General features: G+C 48.3%; 1 protein-coding gene across 2 annotated transcripts in view; it reads left to right on the forward strand.

Annotated features, from left to right (window-relative positions):
* exoc6b (exocyst complex component 6B) overlaps positions 1-19,922 on the forward strand; it is a 151,838-nt gene that overhangs the window by 53,129 nt on the left and 78,787 nt on the right. For both annotated transcript variants that reach the window (XM_088919819.1, XM_088919820.1), the window contains exons 7-9: positions 5,450-5,623; positions 11,044-11,112; positions 19,447-19,530. In XM_088919819.1, coding sequence (XP_088775945.1) covers positions 5,450-5,623; positions 11,044-11,112; positions 19,447-19,530 — 327 coding nt within the window. The remainder of the gene's footprint in view (positions 1-5,449; positions 5,624-11,043; positions 11,113-19,446; positions 19,531-19,922) is intronic.

Genomic DNA, 19,922 nt, shown 5'->3' on the forward strand with positions numbered 1-19,922 from the left:
TTCACGATGGAACATTTGCTTGAAATTTCCTACCTGGCTGAGAGGCCTGACAGAGACAGGTGTATTTATTCTGAAATCATGTGAACTGCTATTATTGCACTGAGGCCACTTAACTAATTGTGTAGCTGGGCATAGTAATTTTGAGCTAATTTATGTTGGTCATAGCAAAATGGCCAAAGACCTCTTGCCTCTGTTTTGCAATTTTTGCTAACTTCTTTTGCACATAAATGAAAATGAACGAGTTGGGTGTTGTCATTTGAATGTTGATTAAAAAAATATGCTTTAAAAAACACAGTTCAAGTAGGTGGCTATGTCAGCATGCATAGGATGCAAAGGAAAAAGTAAAGGTTTCGGCTGTGGAGCCTTCTTCAGGCGTCACTGTGTCAGAAATGTGGACTGCGATCTGTGCAGAACACTGGGACAACCAGAACTGCCCAGTAAGCACTTCTCCTGCTGGTAATGTTCATTAATTCACCTGCTCATGTTTGATTAAAATTAAATGTTACCTGAAGGTTATTCAGTGCCTGCAGGGCTAAAGGGCCATTTTAAATTTTTTACACTAATATCAAAGGTGAAGTATTTTCTTACGTGAAATTTGGATGAGGGGGGCAGTGTGCAGGAGCAAGGGCGCCGTCTGGAGACCTGCGCGGGCGAGCTGGCGGCGCTGTGACGGGCTTGAGGTGGATAGCCTGCCTCTGGGAGGACTCCCAGGCACCGCCCGCTGGTGACAGGACCCGGGCTCGAACCCGGAGCTCGCCCTGAGCCCCTGCCATGTGATGGTCAATAGAAATGACACCCCCAACCAGCCAGTGCAGTAAAACATTTATGTAAAACAGTGGAGGTGGTGGTGTGCCTGCCAACCACACTTGACCCCTTCGATCTGCTGAGTCTGAAGATGTAAATCTCAGCCTTTTTGCCTTGAAGCAATTTGAATAGCCTTGTCTGAAATAATTCAGGTCGGTAGCTGCGTCAGCATGCATAGGCTGCAAAGGAACAAGTAATAGGTTTATTCCCTGCTGAAAAAGAGAAGAAAGAAAACACAGCGTTTCGGCCATGGAGCCTTCTTCAGTTTCTTCAGCTCACACCTGAAGAAAGCTCCACGGCCAAAACGTTGTGTTTTCTTTCTTCTCTTTTTCAGCATGGAATAAACCATTACTTGTCTGAAATAAGCCAGGGATGGTGGGAGTTTGTCCAGCTTTCTTTGGGGACACTTGTAATGGAATAGATATCCTTGCCAGGTGATCTGATGCCGGTTGAATTGTCACACTGTCCGGCACCTGCGTCTTCTGCAGAGGGCTTGGCGTGTTCAGAGAGAGGCTTGGCTCGTTCCCTGATTTCCTTTGTCACTACTGGTCTGTCTCGCCACCTGCTCGTTCACTGGGAGGACCCTGTGAAGAAGTAGAGAAGTAAATTAGGTGTATTTATGTTACATGGGAAAAGAGCATAATCACTTTTGTTTCCAGGTTTAATTTCTAATTGTGTTCATGCCTGTTGCTTTGTATCACTTTGATTTTTTTCCTAAACACTTTCATTCAATGTCCGGAAGCACGGTTTCCATAGATGAGTCAGTCCCAAATGAACACCTGCCCTATAGTGTTCCAAGTTCCCTTTCAAACATGGCAGGAACAGTGGAAAACAGTTGGTTGTTTTGTGTATTCATTTCTGCATTCAGATAAAATGCTCATTGCTGTTCAAAAGTTGTGTAATAATTTCTTGTGGTGCACCAGGAGGGCTTTACGCTACAAGGGGCAGGGAGTCCACCTGCGGACCGAATCGGCTCACCGACTGGCAGAGCCCAGCGCCTGCAGCAGCGTCCGCTTCAGGCCCTGTAGCTCAGCTCCTCCAGCAAGGCTGTTTCCGTGCTTGTTCATTTTTTAAAACTTGAAATCTAATTCCTACATACTGTGTGGTTACGTGTTGTTAATTTAAACAAGGCGTGCTGAATGTCCTTGTGGTCGTGTGCTTGTGTCTAAACCTGTGAGACACCTGCAGTGGGCCATGGAGCCTCTGAAACACTATTTGGTTCATTTGTGTGTTTGCATCCTTCACACAAGTATTCATGCCCTTTCAGGTTTTTTAAATGACTTGGACTCCCTTTAAATATCACTAGGATGACATGGGCATATCACAGGACTGGTAACATTCAGTGGTAAAAATCAGAAAATCTAAGAGGAAGTGAATACTTCATTAAAGAACTGTATACACACTGCATTTTTATCCAGCACAACTTATATTTGTACCCATTACACAGCAGAGCACCTAGCTTCGTCACTCTGTGTGCAGTACCTTGCTCAAGGGCACAACAGCAATGTCCTGTCTGGGTTTGGTACCCACTGTCTTCCAGCAACAAGTCCAGAACGTTGCCTCTGCTCCACACTGCAGTCTAGCATTTCATCATGCGCAGGCTGCATTTTGCACTGTTAGCTTCTCTGCAGTCGATTGCCTTTGTCTGCACAACAGCGGGTCTGTCTTGTTGCAGGTTATCGTTACTCTGACGGGGAGAAGGAATTCGTATTTTGACTTATTTTGCTCATCGTCAGCTGATGTGTACTCAGCTAGCATCTGGGGCTCTCCTGGGACAATGATGTCTGCTTCCTAGGAGGCAGTGTGGACTAGAGATCAGGCCCTGGACATGTAACTGGAGGGTTGTGGGTTCAAACTACAATTCAGCATGAGACCCTGCTGTTATACCCTTGAGCAAAGAACGTTACCTGAATTGTGCCAGTTAAACAGCTGTATCACCCAGCACAACTCACAACTGGCAACTCACTGAAGCTCAGCAGGTGTGAGCCTGGTCAGTACTTGGATGGGAGACCTCCTAGGAAAAACTTAGGTTTATGTTGGAAGAGGTGTTAGTGGGACCAGTAGGAGGCGCTCACCCTTCAGTCTGTGTGGGTCTAATGTGTATAATGACAGTGACACTATACTGTAAAAAGGCGCTGTCCTTCGGATGAGATGTAAAACTGAGGTCCTGACTCTCTGTGGTCATTAAAAATCCCAGGGCGTTTCTCGTAAAGTGTTACTCTGGTGTCCTGGTCAAATGTCCCCCTGGCCTTTACCAATCATGGCCTCCTAATAACCCCCATATCTGAACTGGCTTCACTCTGCTCTCCTCCCCACTGAGAGCTGGTGTGTGGGGAGAGTACTGGTGCATCATCCAGGTGGGGCTGGACACTGGAGGTGGTGGAGGGGATCCCCATTACCTGTGAAGCACTTTGAGTGGAGTGTCCAGAAAAGCGCTATATTAAATATATTAAAATAAGTCACTTTGGATAAAAGCATCAGTCAAATACTAAAAAGAGAGGTTTTGTCATCTCACTGGATCGCTCTTCCTCTGTGTGGGCTGGGGGGAAGGTCACTGGAGGAGTTTCATCATTCCTCCTCCATGCTTTCAGACCCGTGTTTAGCTCGGAGACACCTGTGCTGAGCCGGGTCTCCAGAACCGATCTCTTCGACGTGTTCAGCTGCCGGGGGTGTGCGGGGGTCCGGGCGGCCCTGCTGGAAAGACGCGTGGGTCCGAGCCCCTCGGCTCCGGCTGTGGAGCGAGCGCCAGTCCATGGGAAGATAAACACCCGTCTCCAAAGACCACCACGCCCCTCCCCACTGCTGCCTTTGACTGCAGGGTGCCGTTTGTACGGCAGTGCTTTGACATCTCTCGGGACGGCCGCGCAGGCAGTGTGGGGGCAGACGAGGTCGGGGGCGTGTGCGCGGAGGAAGTGGGGTGTTTTCCTGCGTGTGGGGAGCGAGGGGCAGGCCTCCCAGGGAGATCAGGCTTCCCCGATACCAGACTTGTTTCATTATTATTTCATTTGTAGAAATCTGGGTGGTGTTGAAATGCATCCACCGCTAAGTGTTTCCAGGCGTTTCACCTGAACAGCAAAGAGGGGATGGGGAACAGCGAAATAGCCCCGTTAGTGATCGTGTTCAAAATTTCCTGGTGAAGCTCGTGATCGACTCCGTTTTCAGCTTCAAGATGTGTCCGTGGGACTGGACAGGTGGGGCTGAGCTGAAGTTACAGTGTGAAACACAGCACTTCCAAGTCTCCGTGGCTGGCTGCAGCTTCCCCAAATAAAATCTCTGTTTTGAGAAACACATTATTACTGTGAGCTGTCGACACTCATATGCTGTAATTTCTCCTGAAATCTCTTGACCACAATTATTATTATTTCAACGTTTGATATTTCAGTTCCCACACCCTAGGTCATAAAGCAGCTCCGTCGTTATGACAGAATCGATTCAATAGTAGTTTCCATCCCTAGGAGCACTACCAAAACCCAAGGATTAGCTCGTCAGTCAAACATATTTCTGAATGTCGTGCCGATGTAGGTTCGGTTTTCCAGAGTATGACAAATGGATAGCCTTTAAAGCAAAGTTGTTGTTTTTTTTATACTGACAGTGGGTAACGTATAAAATGACAGTTATAACCCTGAATCTCAGTATGCAATGTCTGTGATTTGTTTTTGTTCCCTGGCAGACTCATGAACCAGCACAATTGTGGCAGCTTAGCTGGATGAAACTTTGGGGTAGTACATCAGATGGCAGTTGTGTTTACAGTGCCTATAGAAAGTATACACACCCTTTCCAAAGGTCTTAACAACATGAAATCAAGACACAGCCTCCAAGTGAAAATGAAAACTCAAATGTTCTGATAAGTAGTGAAATGGAAATCTAATAAGTAAATTGATTCTTAAAATGTAGAGAGCTATGCAAAAAATATATTGGTGCTTTTAGAAAATATATTTCAAGGATGTAACTGCTGTGCTACAGTATGTGCAGATTTTTAGAAAACAGTGCGTCAACAAAGTACACTGTTTAGGTTACTTTAGAAGTCAATGTACCAAAACAATATATGCTGTCTGGGTCGTTAGATTAGCCGAAAGTAACTGATAAGCTTTGAATAACGAATCTAGTGGTGCTTCTTCTTTCGTTTTTATGATGTAATCTGTTTTGTCTTAGGGAAAGGGGAAGTGTTAGAAGGGACAAAGTGCTGAGCTTCCTCTTACAGCGCAACATCTTATAAAAACCCTGTACTGCTTGTAACAAATTGAGTCTCTGATGCACTTTGCAGAGTGACAACAGGGCTCCCAATATTGCAATATTGAAATAAAGACCTTACTCAGGTGAGAACTCTCTCTTGTGGCTTCCTTGATAGTTCTATTTCCATGACAGTAGTCACAAATAAAAATCTAGAACAATAGGTTGGATACGTGTGCACACCCCTGAGTTAATCCTTGGTGGAAGCACCTTTTCCTTGAATCACAGCTGTAATTCAGTTTGGTTGGGCTGTACCAGCGTAGCACACCCGGACTGGGCAGTGTTTGCCCATTCCTCCTTTCAGAGCCGTTCAAGCTCAGTCAGATCAAGAGGGGGCCGTGGATGGGCTCAGACTGGGACTGGGCCACTCGAGGGCGCTGTCCGTGTGAGTGACGGGTGGGATGCTGTCTTTCAGGCGCAGCTGCAGAGGAACCTGGACAGCGCTGTGTCTCACCAGCAGAGGGCGGGCAGCGGCCGGCGTGCCAGGAAGGAGGCGGGCGTGGGCACCGAGCTGGACGGCCAAGGCAGCAGCCCCCTCTCGGAACAGGATTCGGGGATACTGGATGTAGAGGATGAGGAGGAGGAGGAGGTAACGGCCTTCAGACGACCTGTGTTCTTCACCTTCATTTTCCTTAGTATGGCTCACTTTCTGAGCCTTTTACTCAGGCTCTTTGGAAATTAAAATTAAGCTGTGGCCATCAAATAATTAGTGTAAATTAGGCAGTCGATACACCAGTGCTGCTGTCATCATTCTTGCTAAATTGTGAGAAATCATAGATTAATAGCAATAGTTATTGCTTAAAGGCACATAGCCACTATAGCAACGTGGTATGATATCTAAGATGAGAAACCAAAATGATCCAGCCTGTAGCTGCTAATTAATACTCATTGTTTTTTTGGGTTTTAAAATCAATGCTTCTTGCTTTATGTCTGCCTTTTGTTTGCCTGTCATAAGTTGGCTCTGTGGGCATTCTCCTGTCAGGAAGATGTGCTTTTATAGTGTGAATTTCGATGACCAGGAAGTTTCCTGCTGCAGTGCAGGTTTAGCACTTCACCTTGACTGTTACAGTACATACTGGTGAACATCCAGTGTCTGCCTCACGTATTCACTCCCTGAGGCCCACGTTGTTGAATTGCAAAGAAAATGGTGAAAGAAAACTTCATGGAGCTGAGCAAGTCTGCAAATTAATAAGAAATGAAAACTGTACTTATCCAAAAAGACTCTCAGCCACTGGTGCTTGACTGACTCAGGAGATCAACTTATTTCCATTTCAGCTTCAGCTTATTTTGTTTTTTTTCTTTGCAGTTTTTGCTGGCTGTCCTGTTAACTTCTTTTACCTGCGGAAGTAATAATAATAATAATAATAATAATAAAAACCTTTATTTTATATAGCGCCTTTAAAGGTGGCTTCTCAAAGCGCTTAAAGAAGTGTTCAGTTTGAACCTTGGAGGTTCGATTGCCAACTGTTCTCTCTGTGAACCTGTGGCTGGGGCTGGACTTCAGGTGCCATGTCGTGACCAGGGAGTCCCTTTCTGAAAGACTTCTCTTCCTCTGGCTGCGCTCTTGAGGCATTGCACTGTGTGCACGCGTGCAGGGAATGAGGCCTTCATGTTGTAGGGATGAAATTTGGGAACTTTTTCCTGTCCTGTAGAATGGCCCTAGATTTCTGAGGTGAAACTGCTCTATATTTAGAGCCTTAGACCCGTTGAGAGACGGCCATGAGAGACGTGACAGGAGCAGCAGACAAAGTCCACTGGGCGATATTTCTGATGCACATTTTTTTTTTCCATACCTCCGCCAGCCCAGGGCTGACTTCCGATTGGTGCTCTGCTGGGACCCTGGCTTCTTGGCTGACACTGCCTTCAACACAAGGCGACTACGCCCTCTTTAATGGGCTGAGTAATTTAAAGCCATTTAGTGTCATTACTCTGCTGCTTGGCAGGTCCATCTGATCTACCCACCTGATAAAATACTGACTCGCAAGTCACGTGGCTGCACTCCCATCAGCTCTGAGGAGGGATCCGAGTGAGGGCAAGGAGATGCCCCTCAGGGGGGCTGGGGGGCAAGGGTTCACCATCGGCGTGACCCTGGACTTTGTGTCCTCTCACACTGCTGCCAAACGTCATTTCCTTTCCAGACCCTCCAGATCGCTGTGATAGGAGGGGTGCGGCCCAAGCATTGACGTAGGGTGGCCGTTCTAATCAACCTTGATCTTTAAATGGGGCGTTGGCTGCGTTTTTCTGGTGGGTCATCTACCCAAAATACCAACATGCACATCTGCCAGGGCCCTGGAGAGATCTAGTAGTAATGCAGCTCTGTTTGTGTACTTGGTTGCCCTCATGGGCTCTGTAGTGAGTCGTGCCGGTCTTCTATTGGGTTCTTCTCATGGATGATGTGAAAACCGATGCTGTAACCTTGTCAGTTGACAGCACTTTGTGCGAGTTGCATTAGAGATAGAGCCAGGTGGTATCCTTTTCTGTGTCTATAGCAGAAGTATTGATGATGATTGTAAAACTCTGATTGAAAGATTCTCAAAAACTACACTACACAATAAGTTCAGGATTTGGCAGCTGGAATCCTGAGCAGGAAGTGTGTAAGTGATCACCTCACTCCTGTCTTGGAGTCCCTGCACAGGCTTCCTTTCTAGTTTTGAACTTGAAGGTGTGAGCCCTCAGTCCCTTTCCATCTGATCCTCACTCTGCTGGCTCTGGTACACTATGTGTCCCCTACTCGTCCGCACTGTTCGTCCTCTGTGAGCCTTGTGTTTCTGAGTTTTGTATGTATTGTAAAGTGCTTTGAGATTATTGCTTTTAAAGACACTGTATAAAATAGTGTTATATTAGCATTGCTTCACTCATTCATGCATCCTTTTGATAGGAGTTAAGACAGCGTTCCAGTCTGCAATAGCACTGAGACCTGCAAAGAGAGTTTCCTCACACTGCCTTGCTGGTCACACTCCCTGGATCATTTCTTGGTGGGCTGCCCCAAAGAAGGGTGTGGCAAGATTGCTTTCCATACTAGACAAGCCCCAGCAGGACAGTCTCTGTAGATAAGGACAGGCCACTGTACTGATTGCTTGAGTTACACCTTGGTTTGAACCCTTGGAGAGATTCTTCACTGTGGGAGATGGAGCAGGAACACGAAGAGACCTCTAGTCTTGCATGTCTTTACACAAAGGGTTATGGGAGTCTGGAACAAGCTACTCATCCATGTGGGTGAAGCTGATATTTTGGCTTCCTGCAGGAAATGGCTGGATGTCATGGATCCATTAACTACGAACTACCAAATGGGCTCCTGTAATTTGTTCCTGTGCTAAGATTGAGTTTCCGGGATTTTGCAGATTTTACACTATTCCTGCAGGAATGGTGCAAAGGGAGAAAGCCAGGTTCATTGTGAAAGTTTTTATACCCTCCAGCACACAGCAAAATAACTGAACTGTTCAGGTGGAGTGCTTTCTAGATGTAATCCACTCTTTTTTGTGTTTTAAGTTGTTTTGACACTTTTCCCAGGTTCTGTGAAAGTGCACAGTATTCCGAGTTAATTGAATGCTATTTAACATTATTCAGATAATGGAACTTGGCTCAGGGCTTGTTGGAATCAAAAGGGTAAACCGCGCCATGTCTGATGTTTTCAGAACGTGTTGCTCAGCTGGCGGGCCGAGCTGTGTGTCCGCTCGGTGGCCTGTTGTGCTCGTGCGCGTGCTCTTTCTGACGCAGCGCGGGGAGCCCTGGCCGACAAAGGGGCATCGCTCCTGCCCTCCGCCAGGCCCTCCGGGGGGCGCCACTTGTCCTGCTGGTCAGCCCTTCCTGTTTCCAGGCTGCATGGCGTGTCCCGCTCCTGCTGGAGGCAGAGTTCATTGACCTGTCTGCTCGCAGGCCGTGCTCAGATCCCCTGCCCTCCTCCAGACCTCTGTGCCCTGTGTCAGCGTGGCTTCCTGTTTGTGGGCATGAGACACGTTCCTGCCACACAGATGCCCTCCTAATCTGTTGATCTGTCCCACTTTTTAATGTGTTTCCCAAAACAATGCTGGGCGAGGGCTCGGCGCTGCGTCATGGAAACATGTCTCGTGTTAATGACCCCCTGCTATCTTTAGTAGCAGTGGTGGTTTGGGCTGAGGCATTCCTGGCATTCTTTTGCACATTGTTTTTATTATTTGATTATTTTATTTTGTTTTCCCTGTTGGTTCATTGAGTGTTCTTGTTGTTTTGTGGGCATGAGATGAAAGCTGGCATTGTTTAGTTCTGTTCTTTGGGAAAACGAGTGCCCAGAGGATTGGTACTGTAGCTGTGCCCTCTGTCTGTGCCGTGAAGCTGGTTACGTGCAGAAATGGACATCCAGAAGCAGGAGGCTCAGTGTGCCCTGTGCTTCAATTTTCCATCTTAAGGTTAGCTTTTCCCCTTGGCTGTTATTTTGGTCCAGGACACTCCTCAAAATCACTTCCATGATAATGTAGGAGTAATCAAGCCCCTGAGGAAACTGTGATTTTAATCAGTGAAAAAAAAATATTTTTCACTGACCATAATGACATTTTGCAATCTTATATACTGAAATGTGTGTATTTCTTAAGGAACATCCGCTAACTGCAAGCTCTTTGGTTACTGAAGTGTATTGCATGAGAGAGGACAGAAGGTGGGCCTGTGCTCAGGGCTCTGGGCTCGTTGTAGGAAGGTTGTGGGTTCAAATCCCAGCGGGAAACTGCTGTTGTACACTTAAACCAGGGAACTTCACTCGCATTAGTCCGTAAAATACCCAGCCACCCATATGTGTAAATATACAATAAGCTGCTTTAAATAATAATAATGTCTTCCTAATAAATTCATAATGTTAGTAATACTATAATAAATTGTGATATTCCTGATTGTTGTGGAAGTCTGAAACAAGCTACCCAGCCATGTTGTTGAAGCCCAGCTGGCTTTTTCAAAACGCAGCTGGATGAGATCAGCTTAGCTACTAGTGCTCAGACATGATGGGCCAAATGGCCTCCTCTTGTTTCTAACCTCTGTTTAGGTCTTATGAGTGAACCGTCTGAGATTCCTTAAATTCAAAATTCTGAAGACAGTGACAAATATATACATTTTTTTTGTTTTTGTGAAAAAATGATTTATTGAGTACTTGCTGATCACTGGAATTCTCTCCATTACCCTGAATCTCTTATGTTTTCTCCCCTTTCATTTTTGCAATGTGTCCTGTGGTTGGGTTACAGTGGCCCGTTCGCACAGAATGGTGGCTTTGAAGGTGTCCTCGCTCTCCGCGGTGTGCGACTGGTCCTGATGGGGACTCATGCGTCATACCTGTGCAGAACCGTTGTGAAATAACACTCAGTCCACAGACAAAAAATCTTCTCCCAGTTCAAATGTAAAAGGAGATGGTTAACAAGGGTATTGACTATACGGGGCTGTCACTTCAGGGCTTTCTGCTGAAAGCTTTGGTGTTGCATTGCCATGTTGGCGAGAGATGGAGTCCAGCTCTCGATGCCGATATTGCTGCTAATGAAATAATAGGCCTCTCCTTCCAGTCAGATCCCCCTTCTTCCCAGTTAGCTCATGGCAGTGCCTAGATTCCTGCTGGGCAGTCAGTCAGTCTCTTTATTTAGCAGCTTGATTGTGGCCCCTGCATGGTATTTGCTCTGCACATGTTCGCCTTGTTTAGTGTTGTTCTTGTCCTGGTGTCTACTTCCTGTCTGCCAAGCAGCACTGAAACGTCTGTGCACTGTGTGGCAACCCAACACGTAATATTGTGTTTACTGACTTGCTGCTTTCTGTGGCTCTGCACCCTCTGTGTCTTGACCGGATGTGATTGTAAGTCAGTTTGGATTTGGATAAAAGCAGCTGTCAAATGAGTAAATGTCACTGTCAATAAGCGCACTGGTAACAGGATTTCAGCAGGGACCAGGGGACCAGTGAGTGTAGTCACATTCAGTGTGAAATCCAGGGTGTGCTGTAGCTCTGGTGGTCTGCAGTGGTGCAGCTCCCTGCCTGACTGTCTCTCTGTCTCTCTGTCTCTCTCAGGTGCCTGGAGCCCAGGAGCTGGTGGACTTCTCTCCTGTTTACCGCTGTTTGCACATTTACACCGTGCTGGTGAGTGATGGCTCCCCCTCCTGTTCCGTGTGTGTGTGTCGTGCGTGTGAGGTTTGTTTTAGGACCAGTGCCTTTCACCATGGTTGAAATCTCTTTGCAGGGATTATTTTAGCATCTGAAGGCAAGGAGAAGTTTCTTTTTCCTACTTGAAAGCAGATATGTATTAAAATTCCTGCTGTTCCCAACTCTGTCTCTGTTCCTTCCAAGTCACATGTGCCAGTTGGGTGAAGTGAAATTTGAGTGGGAGTGACTACATTTTAAATGTATTTAGCTATTTCTGACTTTTCATATGCACTTACTTGTGTTCAGAAAACATACTGTGTTCTTTGCTCTGCTGCGTCTTTGCATGTAGTATGAAAGATGTCCAATGGCTGTCCAGTTTAGGTCCATCTGCCTGACACTGGGGATTTAAAGATCTGTATTGGTAGAAATCTCCCCGCTGGCCTGGTGGCTGGTGGACGTCTGTGCTCCCTGTCCCTCGTTTGGATAGGAGGGGTATAAAGGGTGTTATCTTAGCTGTTGAAGTGGCAGGAGGGCATGTGGGCTGTGTGTGTTGGAGCTGTGCTTCCACTGCAACAGGAGCTCATTAGCAGCTCAGTCTTATCTGAACACACCGGCCCCGCCCTCCTGCTCAGCACCTGGGACTCGCTTCCCTTGCTCCTGCTGTGCTGCGCTGCTGTGAATCCAAACTCCGCTTCGCTCCCTGCGGGGCAGGTCCGGTGTGCTGTAGCGTTCCAGAATGCGCTCTCTTTCCAAGTCAGGCGGCGTGTTTCCCGCCTGCTGCACGGAACCGGTTCCAAATCAAGCCGCGGAGCGGGACCTGCGGCGGGTGATGTTTCGGATTTCCTTGCCATGGGGTGGTGCCGGTGTTGCCAGCTGGGGGCGTGGGGTCTGTCTTGGTTCTGAGCTGGCCTGTGGCGAAGGGCTGGCTCTCCAGTGTGCCAGCGAGACTCTGCTCTCCACCGGTCAGAAGTGACTGAAGCCACAGAGGTCCACTATCCTTTGCAACCAGTCTGTTGTCTTTCAGCTTGGTGTGAGGGACTCAGGCAATCTAGTTAAAGCAATCTTCGTCATCCCAGGCTTGTTAGCAGGCTGGCCTTCTGCTCACACGTACACCTTGTACAAGTCACAAGCATCACTGCTCTCCGTCAACCCAGTGAGCAGCTTTCTGGCATCTTCAGCAGAATAAATGAAATAAAGGAAGCTGAAGACCAAACCACGAATTGTTCTGATAAAAACACATCAGAAACATATTTGTGCTTTTAATTGTAGATTCAGTAGCACCCTGTCTCCAGGAATGCAGACTGAGTGATGAGTTTTTCCTTGAGCAGCACTAGTCTCCTGGGAGGGGATGAAAGCCTGCATGTTGTGGTTTTGGGGGAGTTGGAGAATCCCGGACCCTGGGATTGATCCGTGCTTGGGACTGGATCTTTCTACTCCGGCTCGACTAAAACGGGCACTGCCGACAGCAGGAGCCTTTCTCTTCCTAATCCCGTGTCGTGAAAGGGCACCCGAGCCAGGTTCTGCTTTGCGGAGGGGCCGGCTCCTCACGCACTTCCTGCGAAGGCCGGTGAGAACGGCGCCTCCGGGAGCCTCTCTGGCACTGTCCCCCGCCGCCGCTTCACGAGCAGCGAAGCCATTGTGCTGCCGGGACAATGTGGCCGAATCAAAGGCTTTCAGAGCCCCGGAGGTGTGAAGAGGGGGGCGAGCCCACTGAGCCGCCGTGTGCTTGTTTGTTCTCTCTTCCTGCTCTGCCCCTGAGCTCGGCTGCGCCGGGGGCGCTGGGAGTTCAGCTGCGGTGCCACGGGCAGGGCACCAGCGGGCACGGCTCGGGAGGGGCAGAGAGCGGGGCATGCTGGGGGGAGGGATTCGAGCAGCGCCCGCTGGCCTCAGTAACGGACCGAGCTGTTCGTGACCTTGCCATCACCACCCTTTCATAAACAGCTTACTGTTCAAGGCCGCACTCGCATTCTCAGTCTGTGTTCTCCTTCGTGACACTACCAGTCAGCTCAGGTGCTCTCTGCCCTGGCGCTAGATTGTGTGAAGCTGTGAGCCTGAATTGGGAGGGTCAGGTACACAAAACTTAACCACTTTCAAATGAACTATTTTTGGCAGGCTGCAGCAGGAGCTTATTCTGCACTGTAATAGAGAAGACTCAAACACTTGACGTGTCAGTTCTGTAGAGATATTAGAATTGTTATCAACTTTTTATTTTAATTTGCTCATCATGTTCATAGTTCTATGAACCTAATAAAAACCCTTACCTTACACTGTGTTTAGAAGCTTGTCCAGTGCCCTGATTGCATTTTTTATTTTCTCGAGTCCTTCTGTGACAGGAAGGCCATGAACAGGATCCCTCTAATGAGAATATTGCCTGTTATTTTAGTTGATGTGTATATTTATACAGCTTCAGTTATCAAGCGAATGGTTTACGTAACAGTGGTCTAACCACAGAGCAGTGCTTCAAACAAACGTCTGATGTACTACTTGAAAGAAACACCAGTACACAGTGTCTGGTTGGTGCTCTATTATGTGAAGGCTGTAATAAATGTCTTACCTAGCTGTAGCACTGATCAGTTATCTGTAATCATGAAGTGTGGCAGTTCTAGTGACGTCTTGAGGCTGGCGGACTGAATCACAGAAAACCAGGACTGGGAAAGGCGCACAGCTCTGCTGTGGAGTACGAATCTGGCTGCAGTTGCTCACTTGCTATGGAAGTTGAGAGTGTTTTCCTTTCACTCCGGTTAGTAACCCTAGCTTGACATTCATCTTGCTATTATTAGAATTGTCTGTGCTGTTGCTGCTAGCTGTATTATCAGTCTGTCAGTGCTCCTGGATGGCGCGCCCTGCCCGTTCCTGCGCGGAGCAGGGTGAGCATCTGCTGCACACATGTCCCAGGCTCCTCTGCAGGCCCCCACGCCCCCCCATGCCAGGCCTGCTCCCCGGCTGCCTCGCGCCAAGGACACCCTATCTTTGCAGAGCGCGCTGGAACGGCTTCATTTATTTTTATTGTAATCCTGGACGTCGAGTCACTTTTCTAATCAAGCCATCCATTTTTTTTTCTGTTTCCTGGGTTTTTGTTTAAATTCCTTAATATTTCTGTAACACAGAGTCTGGTCTTGAACAATGCATTACTGTTTCCTTTGCTGAAAAAAATCTGATTAAAAGTTTTGATAAATGTCAACAAACGCCAGCTAAACAAGCCAAGGGGAACAATACGATCTTTCTTGAGCTGTAAATGTATTATTGTTGTTATTATTAAGATATTTTTTAGTGTCGATTTTAAATAAGCACATGTGTTCAAGCCATCACTTATTCTTCCTGTATCATAGGATTGGATGTGCTGTTCCTGACCACTTTTGTGGAATAGTTTCACCCCTCATAAACAACCTTTAAAGAAAATTGTCACATTAAAACTAGATGGTGACCTGGACTGGCCACCTTTTCGCAGTTTTCCTGGTATTCATCACCTGCAGGCGTGCTGGTTCTCTCTGCAGTGACTCAGCGCTGGACACGCCTCCCGTGCTGCAGGTGTGTCACCTGAGTGAGCACCTGGCCTCATCAGGCGCAGACTGGGGCTGTTGCCCGCTGCTGCCTGCTTTTTGATGTTACCTGACCAATCGTCTTCCTGTAGCTGCTTAGGCGATAGAGAAAGGCAGGCCGTACCCCACAGCTTTCTGGGTCATGTGGTTAAGAAAAGAGCCGCCATCTTACGCGGGCCAGGCCTCAGGCCCAGCGAGGCTGTGGGGGTAGTCAGGGCTTGGATGGGCCACATCAACAGCCAGCCAGTCATGCCAGTGCTGGAGGTGGAGCAGGCGGGCAAGAGGGTGGCACTGCTCCCTCGCGAACAGCAGACTCCGAGCCCGTGTGTGCAGTGTATGACGCTGCCGTGAGAAATGCGCTCGTTCAGTACAGGATGGTAACCTGCTGCTTTTTGTAGCTGCCTGTTCGTAGCAGCAGTACTGACCCCTGCATCCTGACTCTCTTCCAGGCTGGGCTTTCTTCAGAGGGGTGCAGTGAGGCCCTTCCTGCCTGTTACACACACTTAGAGAGCCTTCAGGCTTAAGCGTTGTACAGGTGTGAGGTGTTGTTCCTATTATTTTAGCTAACAGGCCCATGCCTGTGATTGTTTTATTCTTAACGCCCCCTTGCAAGTGGCCCTGGATTCGCCAGCGTGTGGCGCTGCTGTCCTATTACATGACACGCTGTAGCTCTTGCTGGGTCTCTGGGCGACAGCGCGGCACGAGCTTCACAAGCTCAGAGTGGTGTAAGGGGGGCACGTACCACTAGCCCCGCTCTGGCATCTCTGAGATATCGCCCCCCACCCCCTTCTCCTGTGGTTCCTCGGTTCCCCAGCAGAAGAGCCTGCTCCAGTCGGGAACCGACAGAGGTGCTGCCCAGTTTGCTGCCACATTTGAGTGGAGCTGCAGCTCTCCAGGACTGGAGAACACTGTGTCTTCATTGTCAGAAACCTAAATTATTAATGCACCACATTGATTACAAATGTAGTTCCTACATTGCAGTATAATTAGCTTGGGTTTCAGATCTGCATTATGGCAAGACTGTTCTGAGGCTTGCCCTAGTGAAAGGTTGCCCCAGATTAAGAACGCCTGTAATCTCACTCAGCAGACTCATTTCGCTGCACCAGAGACCTGCGTCCTGTTTCAGTCTTGATGGCAAGCAGTAACCAGAACGGACAAAGGAAGGTTTTGTTCAGCCTCTGTGTGGCTGGTGAGGTAATGGAGTGTGTGTTCCAGAAAACACACGCTTCCCACCCCCCACGAAGAGGGCAACAGAGCTCCCCCCCAGGATCAGGGTTATCAGAGGGGCAGGGGGTCAGGCAGTGCTGGCACGCCTATCTGAGAGGAAGCAGGCCCGTGCTGCAGGAAGTGGGAGTCTCTGGTGGGGAAGGTCAGAGTTGAGCAGGAGTGCATGTTGACAGTGGCAGGCCTGTGCCAGGGGCTGGCCAAGGGGCTGAGGGGTCATAACTTGCAAACGAGAGGTGGCCTTTATAGCCCTTTGGTAGTTCCTGTCGCTATCAGTAGCTAATTTATTGAAGGATGTCATTCAGTAGTTTCTTGAGAGAAGCCAGGGTTCTGGCATCAGCAACATGGCGGGGTAGCTTGTTCCACACTCCCACGCCTCTTTGTGTAAAGAAGTGCCTGCTGTTTTTGGTTTTCCATGCCTTCTCACATAGTTTCCACTTGTGTCCTTTGGTTTGTGTTTCACTGTTGATTCTGAAGAAATCACTGGGGTGACCCTGTCAGGACCTTGGAGGATTCTGAGTACTTGGTATTAGTCCCCACACCTTCTCCTCTGTTCGAGCCTGAAAGGTTCAGCTCCTTCAGCCTGTCAGTGTCAGTGCCAGTGCCACTCTATTCTCTGCACTGTTTCCAGAGTAACAATATCTTTTCTTTAACATCTTCTTCTTTTTCACAGCCTTAGTCCCAGACTGTCCTGGGGTCAGCTGCTTTGGTTGCTCTTCTCCACTTGTCTCTGTCGAGCACATCTTCCTCACTCACTTCACATACCTCCATATCCTTTCTCACACAATCTATCCATCTCTTTCTAGGCCTGCCTCTTCCCGTTACCTTCCACCTCAGATTCCATTACCCTCTTTGTTACTTCCTCAACGTCCCTCCTCATGATATGTCCATACCACCGTAACCTCGCCTCTCGCATCTTCTCCACCACATCCACCACCCTACATCATCTACGGATTTCTTCATTTCTGATCTTATCCTTCATTGAAATCTGCAGAATCCATCTCAACATCCTCATTTCAGTTCTTCTCATCAAGTTCTCTTCCCTCTTTTCTTTTCTTTAACATGTTGACCTAAATTGTCCACAATATTCCCAATTAAATATCACTAGTGGGTAATTCAATTTTAACATAACATTCCTTGATTTAAATGTTATGCTCTTAAGTATGTATCTTAAGATTTTATTTGACCTTTTATTTCTCTCCTACAATGTCCAGAAGATGTAAATAATATGTCAGCATGCAGTAAAGACCCCAAGTCTTCTTGATAAGCAGCCTCTTCAAGCTCAGCGTGCTCCACTCTGTATTTGCAGCTCATGTTTTTGCTGCCTGCACGCGATACTCTGCACAAGTCTGTCAGACCCCTGCATGGCCTGTCTCTGACTGCAGTGCCAGGATCGGACAGCCACTCTGGGGCTGCAGACATTTCTTTACAGAGCCTCTAGGATTTCAGAAGCAGGCTTGGCTCCAATTACAGTTTTGTCATTTTATTTGACAAAAGCGGATAATTTCATGTTCCCACTGCTGTCTTCAAACATGAAGGAAAAGGTATGTATTATGTAGACGTAACTGTTAAAGGATGAATAGACGTGGAGCACACCTCTTGTGCCCTGCAGGATCTCTCCTCTGCTATTGACCTGCTCCCTCTGTTTCTCTGGTTCACAGTCCCCATCCTTCAGCCAGAGGAGTTTCACTGACAGCCCCTTCCCACACACTTTCTCTCTTCATGTGCTGGCTGCTCCGGTTAAAATAGACAGTTTGATTACATCGGAAATGTCCCACTGCGGGAGATGTGCCATAAAGAAATTGCAGCTCTCTAAAACTTGCATGCTGCGTCTCTGAAAAGGCACGGGCACCCAGAGGCTTTTCTTCTGTCCCTTCTCAGTGTGCAGTTTTTTCAGCTTGGTGGTGGAAAGAATGCGGACAGGATTGTCAGTGAACGTCTTGAAACCTGAGGATGGTTTCTGTTGTCCTTCACAGCTTGTCCTGTTCAGACTCCATACAGGATAATGTCCACAATGGTACCAGTAATCCTATATGTATGACTCCTGTGGCTGCTACCAACAACTTCACCATTATTATCCCTGCTCAGCATGCTGTTACTAAGAGTAGCGTGAAGCGGCGAGAGTCCAGTAGCCCGGATGACTCTCCCGCTCTCTTCTGTCAGTGAGTCCACATCTGCAGGGCTGGACGCCTGGCGCTCCCTTCCGCTGCCTCCAGTCTTTATGAGCAGAGCCAGAGACGAGCTGTTGCCCCTGTAGGGATGGCAGAGGGCGCACATCCGAAAGGGGGGGGGGTGTGTATCAGTTATCGCTGCGAGGGCCGTCTGCCACCACTCAGACGTGCCCCGCTATCTAATCTCTGGGCAGAGGAGAGCCCCAGCCCCCGGAGGACTGCTGTTCCAGCAGGATAGCAGGGGAGGAGGTGCCCGTGCTGCTGCCCAGCAGCCTCTGCCAGGACATGGTCTTCATCTCCAACTCTCTTTCAGACTTCAGGCAAATCTCAGCACTTTGTGTTTTATTCATTTGATTTAAATGCAGCACACAAGTTCGATGATTGTAAAGCGAGTTTCCTTTGACACTTTCATGACAAAGAGTGCTTCATGCATGAGGGTAACGAAACCAGCAATGTTAAAGTCTTACAATCACTTTCTCAGTCTTTTTTGGCCGAGTGAGAGATTCCTCCTCCTGATGATGCTTGGCTCAGCCCCCTTCTCTCCGGCTGTGCCCCAGGAGAGCCCTGCCCGGTGTGGTACAGGGCGACGCCATTGTGGCATCATGCCAGACCTGCATGGTAGAGCCCCAGCTCCAGGCTGGAAACTCTGAAAGACGGCCTTGAGCTGGAAAATTTAATAGCAAAGATCTGTTTGCATCAGTATGGATTTTGACCTTTCACAACTATCTGGGTGAAATTTGGGTGCTTCCTGTGGTGTGGGAAGTGTGGGATCAGGCCTGGTCCAGTGCCTCGCTGGTGAAGGGTCTGCGGGCCTGGTGGACAGGTATTGGCTGGGATTCCGGAGGTGGGTTGTGGTGCCGGCTCTGGTTTGGAAGCATCATTGCAGGGCTGGGTGGGGCGCGCTGGTGGCAGTCTCTCATCAGGACCTTTCTCAGAGTTTAATTGGGTAATCCTGAAGCTGGTGTAAGGAGAAGTTATCGGGAGGATGTTTCAGCAGTCCGTCTTATCACAATTGCAAAAAATCCCATTTCCTTAAGCCTTCCTTTTTTCTTTTTCAGTCTTTGTATATAATTTGTTTCTTATCTTTTGTTTCCTGAGCATTTCCCCTGGTGCTGCCGGTGAGCTCCCATTGTCTGTCTCTGCATCGAAACAGAAGCCTATTATGTTGCTGACGTCGAAGTGCATGCTTTGCCTTTTCTCCTTCAAGAGCTGCTCCTGTCTCAAAGAAATACTTTTAATTATGTTTCTCAACAGGTCTGAAAGAACCCAGCTGCTTAGAAGACTTTCAGCAGCTTTACTTCTCCTCCTCATCAGCTCGTGGTTCTGTGTTGGGTTGAGGTTGGGCTGAAAGGGTTATACAGTATTATGTGGTCCTGACGTTTCTGTTTTGTTTCCAGGGAGCCAGGGACACCTTTGAGAACTACTACAGAAAACAGAGGAGGAAACAGGCTCGTCTAGTCCTACAGCCTCACTCTAACATGGTAGGCACTTGTCTCCCTCGCACTGCACAATTTCTTTTGCCCAGTGTGCGCTCAATTCCACACCCAACGCGGTGCACACGCATGTCGAGTGCAGCTCCCCTCTGCCCCTGCTTGGGTTTGATCACGGTTGCTCACAGAACTGGTCCCTAGACATCTGGAAACTCTGGCAATTCTGCACTGTCCCGGTTCACTGGGGTGATGTCACTTCTGGAGCATGATCAGTGCGCTGAGCCCTGTTACACTGCCTCGCTCTGACCGCCTCCTCATTAATAACCTCTCTGCCTGCTGGACGCCAACCTGTGAGTTGCAGCACGGCTCTGCCTCTGCTGGGGTTCGATCACTGTTGCTCATGTGCTCAGAGCCAGACAGCACCAGTCGCCACACAAGGGCAA

This window comes from Atractosteus spatula, chromosome 1, assembly GCF_055471065.1.
Source record: "Atractosteus spatula isolate fAtrSpa1 chromosome 1, fAtrSpa1.hap1, whole genome shotgun sequence".
Classification (NCBI taxonomy): domain Eukaryota; kingdom Metazoa; phylum Chordata; class Actinopteri; order Semionotiformes; family Lepisosteidae; genus Atractosteus; species Atractosteus spatula.